The 23,283-nt window shown below is 38.5% G+C and overlaps 1 protein-coding gene across 2 annotated transcripts in view; it reads right to left on the bottom strand.

Moving 5' to 3' along the window:
* The window catches only part of COMMD1 (copper metabolism domain containing 1), a 185,551-nt gene that overhangs the window by 92,146 nt on the left and 70,122 nt on the right, over positions 1 to 23,283 (bottom strand). For both annotated transcript variants that reach the window (XM_006049391.3, XM_025261227.2), the window contains one exon: positions 16,486 to 16,767. In XM_006049391.3, the coding sequence (XP_006049453.1) occupies positions 16,486 to 16,767 (282 nt within the window). The remainder of the gene's footprint in view (positions 1 to 16,485; positions 16,768 to 23,283) is intronic.

The following is a 23,283-nucleotide window of genomic DNA, read 5'->3' as shown; positions in this document are numbered from 1 at the left end:
TTCCAGGCAAGAGTACTGGAGTGGGGTGCCATCGCCTTCTCCGAACAAGGCACTATAGCGGACATATACTGGTTTTGTTTGTCCAATACGCCTAATTCCTTTGGGAAAGTACTCCCCACCTATTCCCTGTGGTATCAGCAGTCAATCTACACTTTACCCTTGTTGTTGTTGTTAGTCGCTCAGTCATGTCCGATTCTTTGCAATCCCATGGACTGCAGCACGCCAGGCTTCCCTGTCCTTCATTATCTCCCAGAGTTTGCTCAAATGCATGTCCATTGCGTCAGTGATGCCATCCAACCATCTCATCCTTTGTCACCCTCTTCTCCTACTGCCTTCAATCTTTCCACATCAGGATCTTTTACAGTTACTCAGTTCTTCACATCAGGTGGCCAAAGTATTGGAGCTTCAGCTTCAGCATCAATCCTTCCAATGAATATTCAGGGTTGATTTCCTTTAGGGTTGATCTCCTTTTAGTCCAAAGGACTCTCAAGGGTCTTCACCAGCACCACAATTTGAAAGCATCAATTCTTTGATGCTCAGTCTTCTTTATGGAGCTGGAAAGCTCCATTTGTATATGACTACTGGAAAAACCATAGTCTTGACACTACCCTACTCCTGGTTAAAGAGCTGGGCAAATACTGCAAGTTTAAACTATCTTAATTCCTATATATAGTGATTTCTCTGTGGACAGCCATGTGACTTAAGCAGAGAAAATAAGAATTTCAGCCTTTATTCAATATATATATGTTGGGAAGAGAGACATACCTCTTTCCATTGGTAATGTTAAGCTGAAAAGATAAGCTGGGACTTGAGAGCCATCCTTTTACCGCCAGAGAGAGTAAGCTTGTTTACAGAATGACATGAACAGAGTTGGAGAGACTCAACAGCCACTTCTGGGCTTCTTAAGGACATAACCTGCTAACCTTCTTTTGTGCTTAATTAAGTTAGACACTAATAGTAAGTGCTCTGTTTTTTATTTTAAATAAGTTGTTAGATAGCCAATGGGAATTTGACTCAGGGAACTCAAGCCGGGGCTCTGTAACAACCTAGAGGGGTGGGGTGGTGAGGGAGGTAGGAGAGAGGTTCAAGAGGGAGGGGACATAGATATACCTATGGCTGACATCAATAACCTCAGATATGCAGATGACACCACCCTTATGGCAGAATGTGAAGAAGAACTAAAGAACCTCTTGATGAAAATGAAAGAGGAGACTGAAAAAGCTGGCTTAAAACTCAACATTCAAAAAACGAAGATCATGGCATCTGGTCCCATCACTTCATGGCAAATAGATGGGGAAACAATGGAAACTGTGACAGACTTTATTTTTTAGGGCAGATGGTGACTGCAGCCACAAAATTAAAAGATGCTTGCTCCTTGGAAGAAAAGCTATGACCAACCTAGACAGCATATTTACTTTGCCAACAAAAGTCCATCTAGTGAAAGCTCTGGTTTTTCCAGTAGTCACGTATGGATGTGAAATTTGTACTATAAAGAAAGCTGAGCGATGAAGAATTGATGCTTTTGAACTGTGGTGTTGGAGAAGACTCTTCATAGAGTCCCTTGGACTGCAAGGAGATCTAACCAGTCCATCCTAAAGGAAATCAGTCCTGAATATGCCTTGGAAGAACTGATGCTGAAGCTGAAATTCCAATACTTTGGCCACCTGATGCAAAGAACTGACTCATTAGAAAAGACCCTGATGCTGGGAAAGATTGAAGGAAAGATGAGATGGGGAAGACAGATGATGAGATGGTTGGATGGCATCACTGACTCGATGGACATGAATTTGAGCAAGCTCCGGGAGTTGGTGATGGACAGGGAAGCCTGGCGTGCTGCAGTCCATGGGTTGCAAAGTCAGATACAACTGAGTGACTGAACTGAATTGAACTGATGGCTGATTCATTTGATGTTTGGCAGAAACCAACACAATACTGTAAAGCAATTATCCTTCGATTAAAAATAAATAAATTCAATTTTTTAAAAGTCTAAGTTGTAAGAAATTTTAAAGAAAGGTTCAAATATCCTGAGAACTCAGATTATCGGATCTAGTTGAGATAACTAGACAGGAATTCATGGCAGAGATAATAAGCAATACGAATGCTACAGAAGAGAGAGGATTTAACCAAGTGAAAATGGGCATGGATAAGAACATTCCAAGTAGCAACAGAGAAGGATATGCATGTATGGAAAATATAGTCCCACGTGGTTAGACTGCACAATAGATGATAGAGCATGGAAAACAGGTGCTACAGCATGGAAACCTTAAACTATATTCCTAGAGGGCTAAGCTGTTTTTCCTAGACTTAGGGCATGTGTGAGGGGGTTATTTATCACAGTATAACTGGTCAAACACACTTTGTAATCAATCTTGTTTGGATGTCACTCAGTGAACTATGCACTCATTAGTTTTATCATCATAATTCAGTTCCTACTTCTGTACTATAACCACAGATAAATAACATTAAAATTCAGATATAGACATACTTCCACTATTATTGACTCTCTCTAATCTACTTAAGTTAATAACCCTGGCAATGAAAAAGATGTTGAACTTATTTGGCAGTTAATCTGAGCTCACTTTTAATGACTACAACTTATTATTAAGTGCCTCCTGTATCTTGGGTGATACTACTGAGCTCTCTTTAATTAATTACAGAAAGATGAGAAACATGATAAAACTGAAACTTAGCTTGTAAGTTCAAAAGTCCCACTTTTATTTTTCCTCAATTGAGAAATAAATTTTTAAAAATCCATCCCAAAATGTTACAAATGACCTTGTGGAAGTGAAAGTGTTAGTCGCTCAGTCATGTCCAATTCTTTGCAACCCCATGGACAGTAGCCAGCCAGGCTTCTTACACCATAAATAAAAATTAAATCAAAATGGATCAAAGACTTAAACATAGAGCTAAAACTATAAAACCCTTGGAAGAAAATGGGAAAAGTTTCATAACACTGGATTTGGTAATTACTTCTTGGACATGATATTAAAAGCATAGGAAACAAAAGAAAAAATAGAAAAACTGGACTACATCAGAATTAAAATTTTTTTGTACATACAAGGATATTATCTAGAGAGTGAAAAGACAAATCACAGAATGCTGAAGAATATTTGTAAATCATATATCCAATAAGTGATTGATATCCATAACATACAAAGAACTTGTATAACCCAACAGTAACAATAAACAACCGGATTAAAAGTGGGCAAAGGATTTAAGTAAACATTTTTCCAAAGAAGATATACAAATTACCAATAAGTACATGAAAAGATGCTCAACATCACTAATTATTATGGAATGTGACTCAAAACCACAATGAAATACCACTCAAATCTATTAGGATAGCAATTAAAAAAGAAAAAAAAAAAAAGAAAGAAGGAAAGAAAAGCTGTTGATGAGGATGTGCAGAAATTAGAACCCCTGCACATTGCTGGAAAGGATAAAAAGTGGTTGTAGCCATTGTGGAGAACAGTTTGGCAGTTCCCCAAAAATTTAAACGCAGAATTATCATATGTTCTCACAATTCTACTCCTAGGTATACACCCTAAGCAGGGACTCAAACAGATATTTGTACATCACATCCATAATAATATTACTTACAAAAAACCAAAAGTGAAAACAACTCAACTGACCATGAACAGATTCACGGATAAATAAAATGTGTGTGTGTGTGTGTGTGTGTGTGTGTGTGTACATATATACACACACAGTGGAGGCATACAGTGGAATATTATTCAGCCTCAGAAAGCAATGAAATTCTGACACAGTGCTACAACATGGATAAATCTTAACATATTATGCAAAGCAAAGTAAGCAAGACACAAGAGGGTAAGCATCTTATGACTCCACTTCCATGAGGTACCTTGTGTAACAAGCAAATTCAAAGACACAGAAAGTAGACAGAGATTATCAGGGGCCAGAGAGGTGAGAATGGAGAGTTATTGTTTAATAAGTACAGAGTTCCTGTTTGGGATAATAAAGAAGTTCTAGAAATAGAGAGTGGTAATGTACTTAATACCACTTAAAAATGGTTAAATGGTAAATTTTACATCTTGTATATTTTACATACTTTTTTTAAAAGTTCTAAGAGTGGGCTTGGGTCAGAGGCCTTCTACATTTATCTTGGCTGTAAAGCAGCAGCATACATGGAATGAAGCCCACAGGCCCTGAGCCAGTACATAAATACTAGACAAACACAAGCAGCTTCAACATTGCTGGGCAGGATACCCAGTCACCCTGAGTTTAGCACAAAAACTGTTCCCAAGTTCTCTTAAAGCTTGGTTTCCTGGCTTCCTCTCAAATACCCCATCTGTCCACAAGAATAGAACCAAAGAGCCTGAATGGCAACAATCTGAAAGAAGTCCACGAGCTGCCTGTTGGCAGGCTATTAGAAGCTGAGGACTTCACCAGTGCTAAAGCCCTGTTCTCAAACACGGTCAACAAGTTTGCAAAGACAAACACTGATCACTCTTTCTCTCTTTAAATCTTTACACTGAAACATAATATACAGAAAGAAAAGGGCACATCATAAGAAATAATGATATTTTTTAAAGCTCATTAGGAAGAATTTAAGTTCAAAAATCTCAAATGCATCTCTTCATAAATTGGGGCTTTTTAAAAAATAAAATAAAATTACTTCAGCACAAAAGCATTTTCTTAATTGCCAAATGTTAAATAATTTCTTTTGATTTATTTTTTTCCCAAGTGGAAGGGCTAGTGATAACAACTACCAAAAAACTCAAATTGTATATTAGATGGCCAACTTAGTAGTAGGGGCTTCCCTTGTAGCTCAGCTGGTAAAGAATCTGCCTACAATGCAGGAGACCTGGGTTCAATTCCTGGGTCTGGAAGATGCCCTGGAAAAGGAAATGGCAACCCATTCCAATATTCTTGCCTGGAGAATCCCATGGACAGGGGAGCCTGGTAGGCTACAGTCCATGGGGACACAAGAGTCGGACATGACTTAGCGACTAAACCACCCCACCAAACTTAGAAGTAAGACTGTTAAATAAAGACTAAGGTTACCAATTTATACTAACATATTCATACAAAAAACAAGTTATTCCCAATTCTTCACATTCTTTCATTTCTTCCATCGCTTCCAACACATCCCAAAGCAACTTATCTACATTAAAACATTTCTTCTATCTGCTCACTTCTCTCCACCTTGATTGCTAAAATTATCTCCATCTTCCTGGCTAACATTCTTACCTGGCCCACCACTATAGCACCTGCTAAGTGTTCTCCTGACTATGCTTTCCCTTTTGGCACTGTAATGATTTTTATTAGTTATCCCTGGGCTTGCCAAGTTTTGAAACATGTTACAACAAAATTTGAAAAGGAAGGAGATCGTCCTAATTATGGGAAAGAGGTAGAAATGTGGGATGAAGACTGTCAGAAGTCCAGGTAAACCCACGAAAACCCATTTTGAAACAAAGTACTAATTTTGGCTCTGTTCATTCTAGATACCTAACCTTTCTAATAAAATGAAAGAGGAAGTTTTCAGAATTTTTGCTTTTACCTTGAAATCCCATTTTACCTACTAATATCACACAGATATTTGGAAGCAAAAGAGAATAGCTTTTAACGTGCAAAAAAACAGTTCCAACCTTGGTGATTTTTTCCCCTAACCTCTCAGAACCATGGCTTCACTTTGGACTCTATAATAAGCCATCCTTCTCACATGAATTCAGGAATTCTATGAGGACATAAACCACATTACATCAGTCCCTTGTTTTGAAGCCCTCCAGTGGTTTCCTACTATACTTTGAATAAAATTCAAATTTCCTACCAAGGCCAACTTCCTGCCTTTGCTGTCCCTTCTTATGTATTTTGTGCTCTCCAATCACCCTGCCTTCTTACAGAAGCCTTCCCTCTCTCAAACAAAAGCAAAAGTCCTTTACTTTGAGGTGGGGTCTGGGGGTCCATAATTTTTTAAAGCTCCTTAAGTGAGTCTGATTCACAGCGATGCTGAAAATTACTGTAGTAAATGAGTCTTGCTTTTGCTTGAGACAATTTTTCTGCCAATTTACTTCCTGGTACTTGTTACTACCTATGGTTTGAGAAACTGGAAAATCAACATGTAGGAAAAGTTTTTTTTTTCCCTAAAAAAAAAGGAAAGAAAAATAAAGTGGTGGGAAGGAGGGAGGTGGAGAGAGAGAAAGGAAGGAAGAAAGTAAGAAGGAAAGAAAGGGCAACCTGTACTAAACCAGTGCCAAAGGTCACATCTATGTGCTAAACAAAAGGGTTATGCTCATAAACTCTAGAGAAGTCATACTATCTGTACCACCTTTTTCATTTTTCTTAGTTCACAACACTGAATCAGAGATGAAGTCAGTGAAATCAAATGCAAATGTGACCTCCTTAGAACTACCTTTCTCAACTTCTTGGGTAAAGAGAGCCATTTCCTTTTCTGAGCTTTGATAAGGCTCTTCAGTCTCTGATACACGTTCTTACACTACTTACTACTATTTTTTGTTTTCTGTCAGCTCCTTAAGATAAGAGTTGTCCATATTGTTCACAGATATATCCTCAACACCTACATAGTGCCTGATAGTAGATGCTTAGTAAAATAGTGAGTTATATGATTCGTTTATTCATTCAACAACTATTTCCTGAACATTATGTGCCAAGTAGCATCCTAGACTTTGAGAATATAGCAATGAACAAAACCGCAATAATCCTCATCCCTTTGCATGCTAATATGGAGCGCAGACAAGTATAGTAGGTACAATAAAATATATAGCATGGTAGATAGCAGTAAGTGCCAAGAAATAAAAATAAAGCAGAAAAGACTAATTGATGATGATCAAATGTAGATCAGTGGTTGTCTAGGAACTGTGCTGGAGAGAGAGAGATGAATTGTACAGGGGAAGAAGGAAACTTTTAAGGGATGAATAACCTGCTCTGTCACTTGACTGCCATGGTGGTTTCACAAGTACACATATACACCAGCCAAAATTAATCAAATGGGATACTTCCAATAGATATACTGTACTGTATGGAAATTATAGCTCAATAAAGTTTTCAAAAAATAAAACAGAAAGTGAAGACTAAACTTTAGAGAGGTGTTCAGGGAAAGCGCTATTGAGAAGGTAAATTTTTTTAAATGACCTTAGAAAAATAAGTAAATGAAATAAGATTAAAAAGACCTCAGGAAAGTGAAGAGACTAACTCTAGGATACTTGAATGAAGACCAATCAAGACAGAGAGATCAGCAAATGTGCAGACTCTAAAGAGGGAGCATGCTTAGCATGAGCCATGAATCAGCAAGGAGACCACTGGGTCTTGCTATAGCAGACTAAGCAGGGGAGAGAGAGATTAATCTGATTGTGATATGAAGGCCCTACAGAGAGATGAACACATTAACTGACTTGGCTTTAACAGAGTTACTGTTGACACACTGCTGTGTGTAGAGAATTGCCAAAGGCAGATGCAGAGAGTTCAGTTAGGAGGATGTTCCTACAATCTAGGAGAGAAATTATGGTGATCTGAACAGAGTAGAGGGGAACAGTGAAAAGTAATCAAATTAAACCCAGCAAGATCTGATGATGGACTAGATGTGGGCATGAGAAGAGGATAGGAAGTAGAGGAATGGAGGTAACACTGACTGAGATGATAAAAAATGAAGTAGGAACAAATAAGGGAGGCAACAGAGGAACTTAGTCTGAGGCATATTCAATTTTTTGATAGCCCTTCCACATTTAGAGTTCTCAAGTACGTCATAAGTATATACATGGCATTTAAGGGAGAAATTCAGTTTGGAAATACAAATTTGGGAGTTGTTAGGGTATCAGTTCAGTTCAGTTCAGTCGCTCAGTCGTGTCCGACTCTTTGCAACCCCATGAATTGCAGCACGCCAGGCCTCCCTGTCCATCACCAACTCCCGGAGTTCACTCAAACTCACGTCCATCAAGTCAGTGATGCCATCCAGCCATCTCATCCTCTGTCGTCCCCTTCTCCTCCTGTTCCCAATCCCTCCCAGCATCAGAGTCTTTTCCAATGAGTCAGCTCTTCGCATGAGGTGGCCAAAGTACTGGAGTTTCAGCTTTAGCATCATTCCTTCCAAAGAATACCCAGGACTGATCTCCTTTAGAACAGATGGTATTTAAATCCATTAAACAAATAAGACCACCTAGGAAGTGTGTGGAGAAGTGTGTGGAGAAGTACCCACTCCAGTACTCTTACCTGGCAAATCCCATGGATGGAGGAGCCTGGAAGGCTGCAGTCCATGGGGTTGCTAAGAGTCAGACACGACTGAGCAACTTCACTTTCACTTTTCATTTTCATGCATTGGAGAAGGAAATGGCAAACCACTCCAGTGTTCTTGCCTGGAAAATCCCAGGGACAAGGGAGCCTGGTGGGCTGCCATCTCTGGAGTTGTATAGAGTCGGACAGGACTGAAGTGACTTAGCAGCAGCAGCAGCAGCAGCAGCAGGAAGTGTGTTGCAGATAGGGAAGAAAATAAGACCAAAACTTAAGCTCAGGGACACTTTAACATTGAGAAGCTGGGGAAATAAGAAACCAAGAACAATATGAAAAGGGGGGCAAAAAAAAAAGAACAGACTAGAAATTAAAAGGAAAATTAGGCAACTATGGTGTCTTAGAAGACAAGTGTTTCAAAGAATAGAGAATTCAAGTATGTCAAATGTTGTTCATAAGTTTCAAAGGTTGTCACTTAAGACTAAAATAAATGCAAAAATATTATATAAATTTTTGAACAAAGGCTTAAGAAAATCAAGTGTATTAACAGTAGACCAGTCTAATCTTTAACACATTAAAATATTAAATGCCACTTATTACTACATAATTCTTACATTAAAATACCCCAAAATGCCAACTTTTTAACTGGTAAATTATTGACTACTGAAAAGTGCTGATTTTAATTGTTTCAAAACTAGATGATCACTTAAATTTTTTCCCCCACTGGCTATTACATATTCTCTACTCATTCTAATTAGAAATGCTAACAAAAGTTTTCTAGCATCTTTTTTCTTTTGTAAAACATTTCCTTCTGTACAAGGTATTTTTGCAAATAGCTAATTCAGAGTTAGCCAGAATTTAAATATTAAGTTTTCAGTCTCCATGTTTGTTTAACAAAAATGAACACAATAAAAATCACAACGGCTTTCAAAGAGGACCAAATTTTTTACTCTATTTATTTTCTGTGTTGTTATAGTGCCCTTGGGCACTGTCCTTCTACAAATTATATCTTGGAACTGTAAGTTTAGGACTACAACTTTAGAAAACAAACTAATATGAAATATATGTTAGAGCTACAAAAAGGGTTGACCTATTTAGAACTAAAGTTTAAATAAACCCAATATTTGAAACTTTATATAAAATATAAAATGGAAAATTCCTTTATTAAAAAAAAGTATTCTAAATTGATTTAAAGCATCCTCAAGCTGTTAAATTTCATCAATCCATAATGACAAAGGGTGGTTTGTTAGATTAGTTTGACTAATTTCTCTGGAGGCTTTCCTTTATTACATTGTTAAAAGTGAAAATCCAACTTTAAAAACAAGAATTATCAGAAATAGGCCAAGCATTACAACTTGTATAACTAAATAAGATTATCCAAGCTATTGCAACGTGATCTCAAAATGGTGACTAAGTGCTAATTCTCTATATCCCATCCTTACAAATTTCCCCACATACTGATACATATACAGATAAGTGTATATATATGTATGTAAAAGAGAAAGGCATGAGAAAGAGAGAATGTGTTTTAAACTTCGCTTCTTCTCCTATGACACAAAGCAGGGAGTTGTGGTGGCTGCGCTCAGGCTTAAAAGGCTACAGTAGTAAGTAAGAGCGCTCGGCATAAAACTGATAATTACTCAGGTTTTAGTAGGTTCTTGCTCCTTACCAGACAGAATTATACAAGGAGATCAGTGTACATTGTTTTAGAAGGAATTGTGCAAATTAAAAATAGTGATTACTTTCTTTGAGGTTAGATATTTACCTGTGTTTCAGATAAAATACTGGCCTTTTAATCCAGAGCCAAATCTGTCTTAATCTAAGAAATGAGAGCATGTTTATCATTGTCTGGGCTTCCTGATGGCTCAGATGGTAAAGAATCCGTGCGCAACATAGGAGACCCAAGTTTGATTCCTGAGTTGGGAAGATCTCTTGGACAAGGGAATGGCTACCCAATCCAGTATTCTTGTCTGGAGAATTCCATGGACAGAGGAGCCGGGGGGCTACAGTCCCTGGGGTCTGACATGACTGAGCAACTTTCATTGATACTCACTCACCATTGTATATAATCTCTTGATATCACATATCTTATCTAACTTATCTAACTGTTTGAAAACGACAGGACTGCATATCTGATGAGACGGGGAGGAAAAAAAACAGATCAGTAAAGGTAGACTCTACTTCTTCCCTATGTAGGCTAAAAACATAGCCCAAAACTAGAGTGCTTGATACACTAAAACTTTGTCTAGAAAAGGCAACATTAGCCATTTTTTAAAAATGACAGTAAAGAAACAGAGCTTTATACTTCAGGATCTCTACAGGCAGGGAATCTCTAAATACTTAAGAAAAAACAATTTAGCAGAAGAAAGAAGAAATAATTTACTACTGCATGGTTTAGCATGGAAGTTGTGGCAAAATGTTTCCTCACAAAATGTCTTACTGGTCTTGAAAAACAAGAAGTTACAAAAGAAAAACTAGTATGTCTTTATAAAAAGCCAAAATTGAGGCTCAAAAGAGAGAAGTAACTATATATGAGACTCTACTAAGCATATAAATGATCCCCCCCACCCAAGAACGTTACTGTTTAAAAAAAGAAAAACATTCTATGAGAAATTCTGTTTCAGTTCCAGGAACGACAAACACAACAGTGGTTCTGACTAAGTAAGCAAAACAATGAAACTTTCCTAATATACACGCCAGTCCTCAAGGCTTAGGTCTCTCTATGATTTATGATAAAATAAGAAGGATATCAATTATACAAGTAAAGCACTGATGTTCTTCCCTTTGGACATGAAATGTTCACCTCAAACTTTTCTGTGTACTTTTATGACTCAATTCATGTTTTATTCCTACAAAAATTTTATTTCTGTTGAAGAAAAGCATTTACTATAAGAAAAGTAATTAGGTTACTAGTGCATAGTCATTTTCTCTAGCTTTGCATACTTCCATAAATATTTACTTCCTTAGTAACTTCTCTACTACTTTGGCTTCCTCATACTTCAAAGGTATTATATATTGCAGTTAATAAGAGAAAAAAAAAAAAGAGGTAATACATGCACTTGGCTGCCAACTGTCAAATGTACTTTTTGGAGCAAAGAAAGAAGTAATGCAGACAAACTGGGTAGGAGAGAGAAACTTAAGCAGGGAGGTGGGGGGAAACCCAAAAACCTACCACCACGACATCTAGTACCTGAATAAATAGTCCTCAGTCAGTTCAGCCGCTCAGTCATGTCTAGCTCTTTGCAACTGGAGCACACCAGGATTCCTTTGTCCATCACCAACTGCTAGAGCTTGCTCAAACTCATGTCCATCGAGTCAGTGATGCCATCCAACTATTTCATCCTCTGTCATCCCCTTCTTCTCCTGCCTTCAGTCTTTCCCAACATCAGGGTCTTTTCCAATGAGTCAGTTCTTCGCATCAGGTGGCCAAAGTATTGGAGCTTCAGCTTCAGCATCAATCCTTCCAATGAATATTTCAGGACTGATTTCCTTTAGGATGGACTGGTTGGATCTCCTTGCAGTCCAAGGGACTCTCAAGAGTCTTCTCCAACACCACAGTTTGGAAGAATCAGTTTTTTTGGCGCTCAGCTTTCTCTATGGTCCAACTCTCACATCCATACATGACTACTGGAAAAAGCATAGCTTTGACTAGACAGACTTTTGTTGGCAAATAATGTCTCTGCTTTTTAATATGCTATCCAGGTTTGTCATAGCTTTTCTTCCAAGAAGCAAGCATCTTTTAATTTCATGGCTGCAGTCACCATCTACAGTGATTTTGGAGCCCCAAAAAATAAAGTCTGTCACTGTTTCCATTGTTTCCCCATCTATTTGCCATGAAGTGATGGGACCAGATGCCATGATCTTCGTTTCTTGAATGTTGAGCTTTAAGCCAGCTTTTTTCAGTCTCCTCTTTCACTTTCATCAAGAGGCTCTTTAGCTCCTCTTCACTTTCTGCCATAAGGTTGGTGTCATCTGCGTATCTGAGATTATTGATATTTCTCCTGGCAATCTTGATTCCAGGTTGTGCTCCATCCAGCCCAGCATTTAGCATGATGTACTCTGTATAGAAGTTAAATAAGCACAGTGACAATATACAGCCTTGATGTACTCCTTTCCCAATTTGGAACCAGTTTGTTGTTCCATGTCCAGTTCTAACTGTTGCTTCTTGACCTACATACAGATTTCTCAGGAGCCAGGTCAAGTGGTCTGGTATTCCCATCTCTTGAAGAATTTTCCACAGTTTGTTGTGATCCACACTGTCAAAGGCTTTAGTGTAGTCAATAAAGCAGTAGTAGATGTTTTTCTGGAACTCTCTTGCTTTTTCTATGATCCAATGGATGTTTGACCTCTGGTTCCTCTGCCTTTTCTAAATAGTCCTCAAGCACTTCACAAATTATGGCAAGTAGAACTAACAGGCCAACATCATTCTCACTGTAAACATTTAATGCCAAGCTCTATTAACATTTTAAATCAGAGTATTTTGCTACCTTTAACACAGTAGTTCTCAATCCTGGATGAATACTGAAATCACCAGTTTTAGTTGGCTTTTTTTTTTGTTTGTTTGTATTTTGGCCACACTACAGGGCATGCAGGATTTTAGTTTCCCGACCAAGGATCAAACCTGTAACCCCTGCAGTAGAGTCTTAACCACTGGATGGCCTGGAAAGTCCCCACCCTTTTTTTGAAATCACCAATTTTAAAGAATTCTGATGCCCAGGTCCCATTCCCACAGATTCTTCTCTTTTTTTTTTTTATTTTTTAAAAAATTTATTATATTTTTGGCTGTGCTGAGTCTTTGTTGCTGTGCAGACTTTTCTCTGGTTGAGACTAGACAGGCTACTCTCTAGTTGCAATATACAGGCTTCTCAATGTAGTGGCTTCTCTTGTGGAGCACAGGTTTAGGCATGCAGGCTTCAGCAACTGTGGCATGTGGGCTCGGCAGTTGAGGCCCCTGGGCTCTAGAGCACAGGCTCAGTAATTGTGGCCCATGGGCTTAGGTGCTCCATGGCATGTGCAATATTCCTAGATCAGGGATCAAGCCTGTGTCTTCTGCATTGGCAGGCAGATTCTTTATAACTGAGCCACCAGGGAAGCCTTCCATAGATTCTTATTTAATTAGTGTGAAGTATGTCCAGAGCATGAAAACTGTTAAAGATCCAAAACTCATTCTTATATGCAGCATTGACCAAGAACCACTGATTTAAAATGACACAAAATGAACAAGGTGATTTAGTTGATTGAGATATATGAACAGACACACACACCAGAGTTCAGAAAAGTTGATTATTCTTCTTAGAAGCAACCTCTTAATACCCTAGCATCATTAATTCTCTAACAAACTCATCCAATGACAGTACTGTGAAAATAACTTAGCCTTTGTTGCCTATGTATATTCTAAAAATTGACTTAGTAGAGTATGTCATAAATAATATTCACCTAGAAGCTGACAGAAGTACTAACCAAGGATCCAGGTCTCACAAAAACATTTCCGGTAGGATCTGCGTTGTATATTTTACCACCAGTCTAGTTGTCTAGTTTCTATTACAGTTTACTTTTTTCTTTACACCTTTTCTTGATTTAAGGATATATTTGCAGTCAAAGAATTTCTGTGGGTTTAAGTACATTTCCAATCATTTGCATAATGATCATTTTCTTTACAACTTTGAAGTATAAATAATGTACAATAAACTGCATATCTAAAGTATGCAATTTCATAAGTTTGATATACATATATATCCATAAACCTGTTGTCACAATGAACATAAACATTTCTACCACACTTAAAAATTTTCATGCATTTTCTAGGATTTTATATAAGTAGAATCATACATTATGCTAAAAAAACGTTTCCTCTGGCTTATTTCACTCAGCAAATGATTTTGAGATTCAACCGTTTTGTTGTATATATCAAAAGTTCTTTCCCTCTTATTGCTCAGTGATATTCCTATCAATGCTCTTGATTACCACATTGTATACCTAACATATTTTCTTGGCACAGACTATTGTGAGAAGCTAAAAAAGCTCCTCGATGTAGGCATCAATGATTTTTGGAAAAACTAGGTCTGGTGATCCCCATTTTAATTCTCCCTTTACCACTTAGCAGCTGTGTCTGAAGCAAGTCCTTACTTATCTGCCTCGTATACCTTCTCTAGAAAATGGGCATATATGTCACCTCACCTATGTAATTTACCTTAGACAAGTGCTTAAAGACTCTATGACTTCTAGGACCTATTGATTCTACTGAAATAGGTAAACCTTCTCGAAAAACAGCAATGCTCGTTTGTTTACATACTGCCTGTGGCTGCTTCTGAGCTGCAGCAAGAAAGATGAGTACTTGTGACAGAAACTATATAGCTCTCAAGCCTAAAATATCTGTCCTCTTAAAAAAAGCTTACCAACTTATTCTAAATAATCATGAAATGTTCCTGAAGCTAGCTAAAAAACATCTGTAGTGATGTTTAGAATTACTGATTGACAAAAAAACATTTCACTATTTTTAAAAAAGTTTTTTTTTTTTTTTACTTTAGCTAACAAAATGAAAGGAAAATCATAGGAACTCAAAAATAGATTTTTAAAATTCCTGTGTCAGTACCCAGTAAGTTTAGATGACATATAAAATCAAAAGGCACATTATAAACCCTAGCTCAAAAAATACTAGGAAAATATCCAGTTAAAGGAATACTATAATAGTTTTCTTCCCAGGTGGCACTTAGTGGTAGAGAACCCGCCTGCCAATCAGAAGAGGTTAAGAGATGCAGTTCGATCCCAGGGTTGCGAAGATCCCCTGGAGGAGTGCATGGCTACCCACTCCAGTATTCTTGCCTGGAGAATCTCATGGACAGAGGAGCCTGGTGGGCTACCAGGGTGGCAAAGAATCGGACACAACTGAAGTGACTTATAGCACACCACATGGTTTTCTCGGAAAGTCAAAGCAGATACATATGTTTGCATCTTCTTGCCCAAATAACAAATACTAGAAGACAAAATGAAATAATCACTACTGCCAGCATAAAAAACGAATAGCCTATACAAATGGCTGGTGAAACTGAAATATCCAAGAATACTTTCTGCACCTTTTTAAATGTCTGATTTTTGGCCTAGGAATTAATTGGAGTGGTTAAGAAAATGGACTTTAGGATCAGAGAAACCAAAGTCATAAAGGCTTGCAAAATAAAGGAATAAAAGGACCTCAAAATAAATTTTGCAAAAGTACAATTTTTAAAAAGGGATTATCTTTAAATTAAAATTCAAAAGTCATTAGGGAACTACAAATACTGAACAATCCTAAGAAACTCAAGAAGGGAATATGTGAGGAAATCTGCCAGCTAAAAAAATGTTCTTCTTATTAGAAGAAAAGAAATACATTTCTATTATAGCATGTAACAGAACCACTTATTTGATTATTTACCTGGGAATAAATCTAATTAGCTAATTCAGTGATCTGGGTTTTCTCTTCTTAATTACAAGTTGCTGCTTTTTCCCCCCCAAAAGACATATACCAGGTCATTAAAAGTCTGATCTGGCAGTCACATGACTGCCAGTTCAAACTGACTTCAAGAAAAGCCATGTGGATGTCTGCCATAACGACACTGGAAAATGAAAGGAAAGCAGTGAGTGAGTGAGTGAGAGTCGCTCAGTCGTGTCCGACTCTTTGTCATCCCATGGACTAGAGCCCAACAAGCTCCTCTGTCCGTGGAATTCTCCAGGCAAGAGTACTGGAGTGGGTTGCCATTTCCTTCTCCATCACAAGGAAAGCAGTACTGTTTTATAAATAATCAGTATCAATTAAAAATTATTTGTAGGCTCAGGGACAGAAATAGTACATACTCAGGGTCTTTAGGACAATATTGTAAATAAAATACATGGCCTCTTATACCTGAATGCCTATAAAGATGAGTTTTGTGAGTCAGTTTTGTTCTGTGTTGTTTAATCTTAATTTCTGGTCTTTATTTAGCATTTTTATCATTGCCTTGGAGATTCTGAATGCAGAGATCTAACCAAAAGGGAGCAGTGGACAACTTCTGTGCAGTCACCTCATTGATCCATTTTGTTCCTCTGAGATAGCTATACTAGAGGCTGGTGGCTTTCAGACTCAATCCACAATTGAGAATATCCACATTTTCCGATGATTTCTATCTCTGAAAAAGGATTCTAAAAAGCAGAATCTTTTCCTATTATTATCTCTGCAAACAAAGACTGTAAAATAAATTGTTCTGAATGTATGGCTAACATGTAATAGAAAATATAGTTTACAAAGGGGAATTGATCGAAGTTTGAACTCACCTGTCCACTTTTCCCTATTTCCAGCTCCATGATGGCAACAGGAGTATGTATTTGAGCTGAGTGTCTTGACTGTGATTTGCCATCAACTCTCCAGCTCAAGCTCCGAAGCCCTCTGTCCCAGCAGCTCTGGTTCATAAGACTCTCTCGGATTTTTGTCTTATGGCTCTTCCAGAACTTGGAAATGACAGCAGCTTGCTCAGATGTGATCCCTCCTTGCTTTTTGGTTTGAGCAGTCAAAAATGCCTCCAGCTGGTTGAAATCCATGTCTGCAGATGCAATAGACTAAAGACAGAAAAAGGAATAAATTTGAATTTGGTAGATAACTAGAAAAAGATAGTTTCTTAACTACAGATCACACTTTTAAATGATTCTTAATCACTGAATAATCTTTCAAAAGGGTCATCAAGGCCTTCCCTGGTGGTCCAGTGGTTGAGAGTCCACCTGCTAATGCAGGGGACACAGATTCAATCCCTGGTTTGGAAGGATCCCACATGCCATGGAGCTACTAAGCCTGCTGCAGCACAACAACTGAGCCAGCACTCCAGAGTCTGCGAGCCAGAACCACTGGAACCATGCCTCACAGCTACTGAAGCCCACAGGCCCTAGAGCCCGTGCTCCACAACAAGAGAAGCCATCACGATGAGAAGTCCATGCACTCCAACTAGAGACTAGTCCATGCTTGATGCAACTAGAAAAGCCCATGCACAGCAATGAAGACCCAGCACAGCCAAATAAATACATCTTTTTAAAAAAGGTCATCAAAAGACAGTAATGAGAATAAGCTCTTCATAAGTACAAAAATATTCCCTTTCAAAATACTGAATATCAGAAAAGCTACTGTTAAAAATTTCACATTGGGAATTCCCTGGTGGTCCAGTAGACAGGACTCCATGCTCTCACTGCTGAGGACCCAGGTTCAATCCCTGGTCGGGGAACAAAGATCTCAGAAGCCATAAGCCATGGCCAAAAGAAAAAAAAAATCCACATCACTCAAATTCTCTATTAATAACTATAATCTATAAATATCCAGTTCCATGATGAGAAAATAATAATAAATAAAAATATAAAAATAAAATAATAAGATGACAGTAAAATGAATTAGTGCTCTGATGAAATCTTACGTAATTGCACAGTGCCTTATAGCCAGGCTTGGTTTGATATACTATAAATGTGTGATGCCCTGTCCATAAGAAGTACTAAGTAAATTTTGTTAAATGTATTATTTTAGATTTGTAGCCTATCTTCAACCAAATAGTTCATATTCAATAATACTACTATACTATATTATGTTTTTCCATAAATTTTCAAACCTTAACTGCCACTGCTGTTCTGAGAAGAATAAGCAGCTAAACTGAAGTGGGAAATCATCAAAGGGATCAGGCAATGGAGCCTTGGATAGGACAGTGATGTTTAATACTTCATCTCAGAACAAGCTTTCCCCTCCCTGACCAAGAGTTCCAAACCAAAATACAATACCTCCTTTCTCTGGGCACAGTGACTGACCCAAATTAATCTCCCAATTTAGAGTAGGTGGAGAAGTGGTTTTGCCTCTTGGGTGTGATGGTACCAGAAGAATATGAGGCTAGATGATTGTAAACAGTCATCTTTGATTTTCTGGCAAAATATCTGACTGCAAAAAAAGATGAAAATGGATTCTAATGGAGTGCTATCCCTGTTCTGTGATCCCCAAGGCCCTGGTTCCTACAGACCTCTCTTCAACTCCATGTTATCTCAGCATCTTTTCCACCTGTAGACACCAAAAAATCCCATTTACTATTCAAAATAGTTTAAGCTGTATAGCTACCATTTGGAAGCAAGAGTTCTACCTAAACTTAAGCATTAGAAATGAGAACAGAGGAATGTCAAGGCAGGTAGTGTACACACAGAATATAGGTAGAATGGGTGGAACAGAGGCTGAAAGACAAACATGTTGTCTTTCATTCCTCTATTAATATAAAAATTGTACAATAAATGTTAGAACATAAAGGCATTTCTCATAACAATTCAACATACATTTACTGAATATCTGCCTATTTATCAGGTATAAGGGTCCAAAATTTCTGGCTATGTGACTCAACAGAAACATTAACTTGTATAATATACTATAATTAAATAAAATTATTTCCACTGGCACTTTGCTTCACAATATCACAGCACAACACAGCTGATGTGTATCATTCTTTTCCTCAAAGCATATCAAGAAATCTACTCTGATTTAACTTCACTTGTGACAGAAGTTATTTTGACTGGATTCCAATCAATAATACCTTGAACTAGAATCAGTTCACCTAAAAAATGTGTTACCATCTCTATAACATAGTTTTCTTTTTTTTTGCCCAGTGTGTCCTGCAGGATGTAGTTTGCCAACCCCTGCTCAAGAACATGCTACAAAAAAACCCGACACATGTCCCACATGACTTGGCAGTGTCCCATCTAAGATCATGTGGAAAGAAAACCTGTTTATAATTACTTGGACCTAGAAATTAGTCTTTTACTTTTTACATTAAAAAAAGTATTTTTTGCACAGTTTTAATAAGTTCTGAATTTTCCAGGAATGCAACTAACATAGCTTGTACTTTGGTCAGAACTTTATAAACAGGCTATCAAGCATTTTACAAAATCTCATTACCAGAGGCAATACCATTTGTATTTTTATATCTAAACTACCAAACCAAAACATCTATATCTGTCTGCACTTATTGCTGCACATTCACAATGATGCTATATATACCTGCAAGTATTTAATTCATTATATGTTCTAATTCAGTAATGTTTCAACATTTACATTTTTTCTTTTTTTTTGACTGCACCACATGGCATGCAGGACCTTAGTTCCTAACCAAGGATTGAACCTGCTTCCCCTGCAGTGGAAGCACAAAGTCTTAGTGGAAGCAAAAGTTCCTCAACACTCACATTTTTAAATATATATTTTAAATTACTTTACTTTTTTATTTTCCTCATAACTTTACATTATACTCATGTCACCTTACTGATTAGAAATTATGCATATTAACTTTATTATATGTGAATTACATTTACATATGTATTTCATTTAAGGTTAAAAAGAACTCTACAAAAAAAAAAAAAAAAGAACTCTACAGTCAGGTCACTCAAGATGGCTGTTCTCTTGTTCTCTGTACATCCCCTGCCTAACAGCGCCTGCTTTACTCACATGACTGACCTTATAAACTTGTTCTGGGCCCCAGCTAGTGGCTCTTTTTATCAAAAGGTTGATAAGGGGTGTGGGCCTCTGACTTCCCTGGTAACTAATGAGTCAATTTGACATAATTCCCCCTATAACTGGCAATCTCCTCTTCCATATGGACACAAATAAGTGACTAATCTATCCCTTCCACCCAGGAGTGAAACCTGCCACGATGTCCGCCCTACCAATTGCTACACATGGTGGGGTGTTGCTCCAGGACCTTGTTTCAGATGTGTAAGCTCCCTCATTCATTAAACCAAAAAGCAAGAGTTAGAACCAGATATGGAACAACGGACTGGTTCAAAATAGGGAAGGGAGTACATCAAGGCTGTATAATGTCACCCTGCTTATTTAATCCATATGCAGAGCACATAATTAGAAATGCTGGCTGAATGAAGCTCAAGCTGAAATCAAGATTACCAGGCGAAATATCAATAACCTCAGATATGCAGATGACACCATCCTAATGGCAAAAAGTGAAGAGGAACTAAAGAGCCTCTTGATGAGGCTGAAGGTGAAAGAGGAGAGTGAAAAAGTTGGCTAAAAGAAGCAACCTAAACTAATAATAAAGAAAATGTAAACTAATGTATGGATGTGAGAGTTGGGCCATAAAGAAAGCTGAGCACCAAAGAATTAATGCTTTTGTACTGTGGTATTGGAGAAGATTCTTGAGAGTCCCTTGGATGGCAAGGAGATCAAACCAGTCAATCTGAAAGGAAATCAATCCTAAATATTCATTGGAAGGACTGATGCTGAAGCTGAAGCTCCAATACTTTGGCCACCTGATGCGAAGAACTGACTGATCGGAAAAGACTCTGATGCTGCGAAAAGACTGAAGGCAGGAGGAGAAGGGGATGACAGAGGATGAGATGGTTGGATGGCATCACCAACTCAATGGACATGAGTTTGAGCAAGTTTCAGGAGCTGGTTATGGACAGGGAAGCCTGGCATGCTGCAGTCCATGGGGTCACAAAGAGTCGGACACAACTGAGTGACTGAACTGAACTGAATGGAAACTAATAGCACTTCCCATCCATTAAACTGTCAAAAAGTAAACTACTCCACAACACTAAATGTCGTTTCTTCACTTTATTGACAACTCTCATATACTGTTGTGGGAACAGAACATTTTTAAAGAGCAATTTTGTATTCAGTTCAGTCACTCAGTCCTGTCTAACTCTTTGCAATCCCATGGACTGCAGCACGCCAGGCCTCCCTGTCCATCAGCAACTCCCAGAGCTTACTCAAACTCATGTCCATAGAGTCAAGGATGCCATCCAACCATCTTATCCTCTGTCATCCCATTCTCTTCCCTCCTTCAATCTTTCCCAGCATAAGGGTTGCCGGGGTCCAGCCCCGGCTGATCCAGGGTATTCGAAGCGGGGACGGCGTCGGCGACCTATTTAATTATTTATTCATCAAAGATATAAAGAGTAATAGAATGAGGATAGCTCAGTAGGAAAATTCAGTGGAGAAAAGAGGCTGAGTAGCTTGGTTTACGCGGGAGACCAATAAAACTTCAAGACAAGAAGTTTGCACCACTTACGTAGGCCGCAGGCGTCCTTCTGTTCTCCCGAAGGAGAGGAGACACTGAGGCCTCCCCGGTCGGATCTTAGAAGCCCAGGCATAATTAGCAAGCATGGTGGGTTCCGCACTCCAGATGGAGACTCAGCCAGAATTTGAAAGAGAGAGCGACATGGGGAGACCAAGTTTCAGTGAACAAGGCCCGCACTTTATTTTCCAAAGTAGTTTTTATACCTAAAGTTGTGCATAGAGGCTAATGGGGGAAGGGGTGGAGTCATGCAAGGACAGCAGTTCCTGGTCCTAATCGAAGCCAGGCTTTCAAACTTATCATATGCAAAAGTTCAGGTGAATTACATCATCTTCTGGCCAGGAGGCCTGTTAACATTTTAAGAAACTTATCTTTCTCTAAAGGTGATTATTCCAAAGTCAGGCACCAGCCTCCAAAAAAGCACTGGACAAAGCTGCATTCCTATAGGGCAAAGGTGAGGTGGGCTCAATCAAGAAAAGAATTAACTCAAGGGTCCAACGTTACAAACATTGAGGCTACTACTTACATTTCTATACACCCATTATATCAATCAATACACTGCCAAGGACACAGTAGGTACGGAGTATGGAGACTTAGCAGAAAACATTGGCTCAATAAGTGAAAAACCCTTCACCAATACAATTTCTAATCAATCTTTTAACTACTCAAAGGAATCTGTGTTTAGACAGTTTAGAACATCTCCTGCCTCTCACAGTTGGGAGGCTCTGAACAATCACATGTGGCCGGAAAAACCTATTCAGGCAGGCTAGAGGATTTCCAAAGGAGTTTGTACGTTAAACACTGTCACACCCAGGAATTATTAACTGGAGCTGTAAGCTAACTCTTTTTTCAGAGAGAGGTAGTGGGGACAGCCCCCCGTAAAGTCAGAGGTGTAGGTGAAAGCACAAAGCAGAAAGTAGGCAGACTCTGGTTTGGGGGGTAGATGCTCAAGAATTTCCAGGGGGACTCCTGAGGCTCGATCCCGCCTTTGCGGATGCCGAGCCTCCTTCCTCATGACCTTTGTCATGGGCGGAATTCCTCACGCTGGCTCCCGGCAGTGATAGAATTCCAGTTGAGCTATTCCAGATCCTGAAAGATGATGCTGTGGAAAGTGCTGCACTCAATATGCAATATGCCGGCTCCCGGCAAAGGGTCTTTTCCAATGGGTTGGTTCTTCGCATCAGGTGGCCAAAATATTGGAGTTTCAGCTTCAACATCAGTCCTTCCAAAGAATATTCAGGCCTGATTTCATTTAGGATTGACTAGTTGGATCTCCTTGCAGTCCAAGGGATTCTCAAGAGTTTTCTCCAACACCACAGTTTAAAAGCATCAATTCCTCGGCACTCAGCTTTCTTCACAGTCCAACTCTCACATCCATACATGACCACTGGAAAAACCATAGCTTTGACTAGATGGACCTTTGATTGTAAAGTCATGTCTCTACTTTTTCATATGCTATCTAGATTGGTCATAGCTTTTCTTCCAACGAGCAAGTGTCTTTTAATTTCATGGCTGTAGTCACCATCTACAGTGATTTTGGAGCCCCTCAAAATAAAGTCTCTCACTGTTTTCATTGTTTCCCCATCTATTTGCCATGAAGTGATGGGACCTGATGCCATGATCTTCGTTTTCTGAATGTTGAGTTTTAAGTCAATTTTTTCACTCTCTTCTTTCACTTTCATCAAGAGACTTTAGTTCTTCTTCACTTTCTGTCATAAGGGTGGTGTCACCTGTTTATGTGAGGTTATTGATATTTCTTCCAGCAATCTTAATTCCAGCTTGTGCTTCATCCATCCCGGCACATCACATGATGTACTTTGCATATAAGTTAAATAAGCAGGGTGACAATATACAACCTTGACGGACTCCTATTCCTATTTGGAACCAGTCTGTTGTTCCATGTCCACTTCTAACTGTTGCTTCTTGACCTGCATACAGATTTCTCAGGACGCAGGTCAGGTGGTCTCGTATTCCCATCTCTTTAAGAATTTTCCACAGTTTGTTGTGATCTACATAAAGGCTTTGGCGTAGTCAATAAAGC

The sequence above is a fragment of the Bubalus bubalis genome, chromosome 12, assembly GCF_019923935.1.
Source record: "Bubalus bubalis isolate 160015118507 breed Murrah chromosome 12, NDDB_SH_1, whole genome shotgun sequence".
Classification (NCBI taxonomy): Eukaryota; Metazoa; Chordata; class Mammalia; order Artiodactyla; family Bovidae; genus Bubalus; species Bubalus bubalis.
This window is presented reverse-complemented; position numbering and strand designations above follow the sequence as displayed.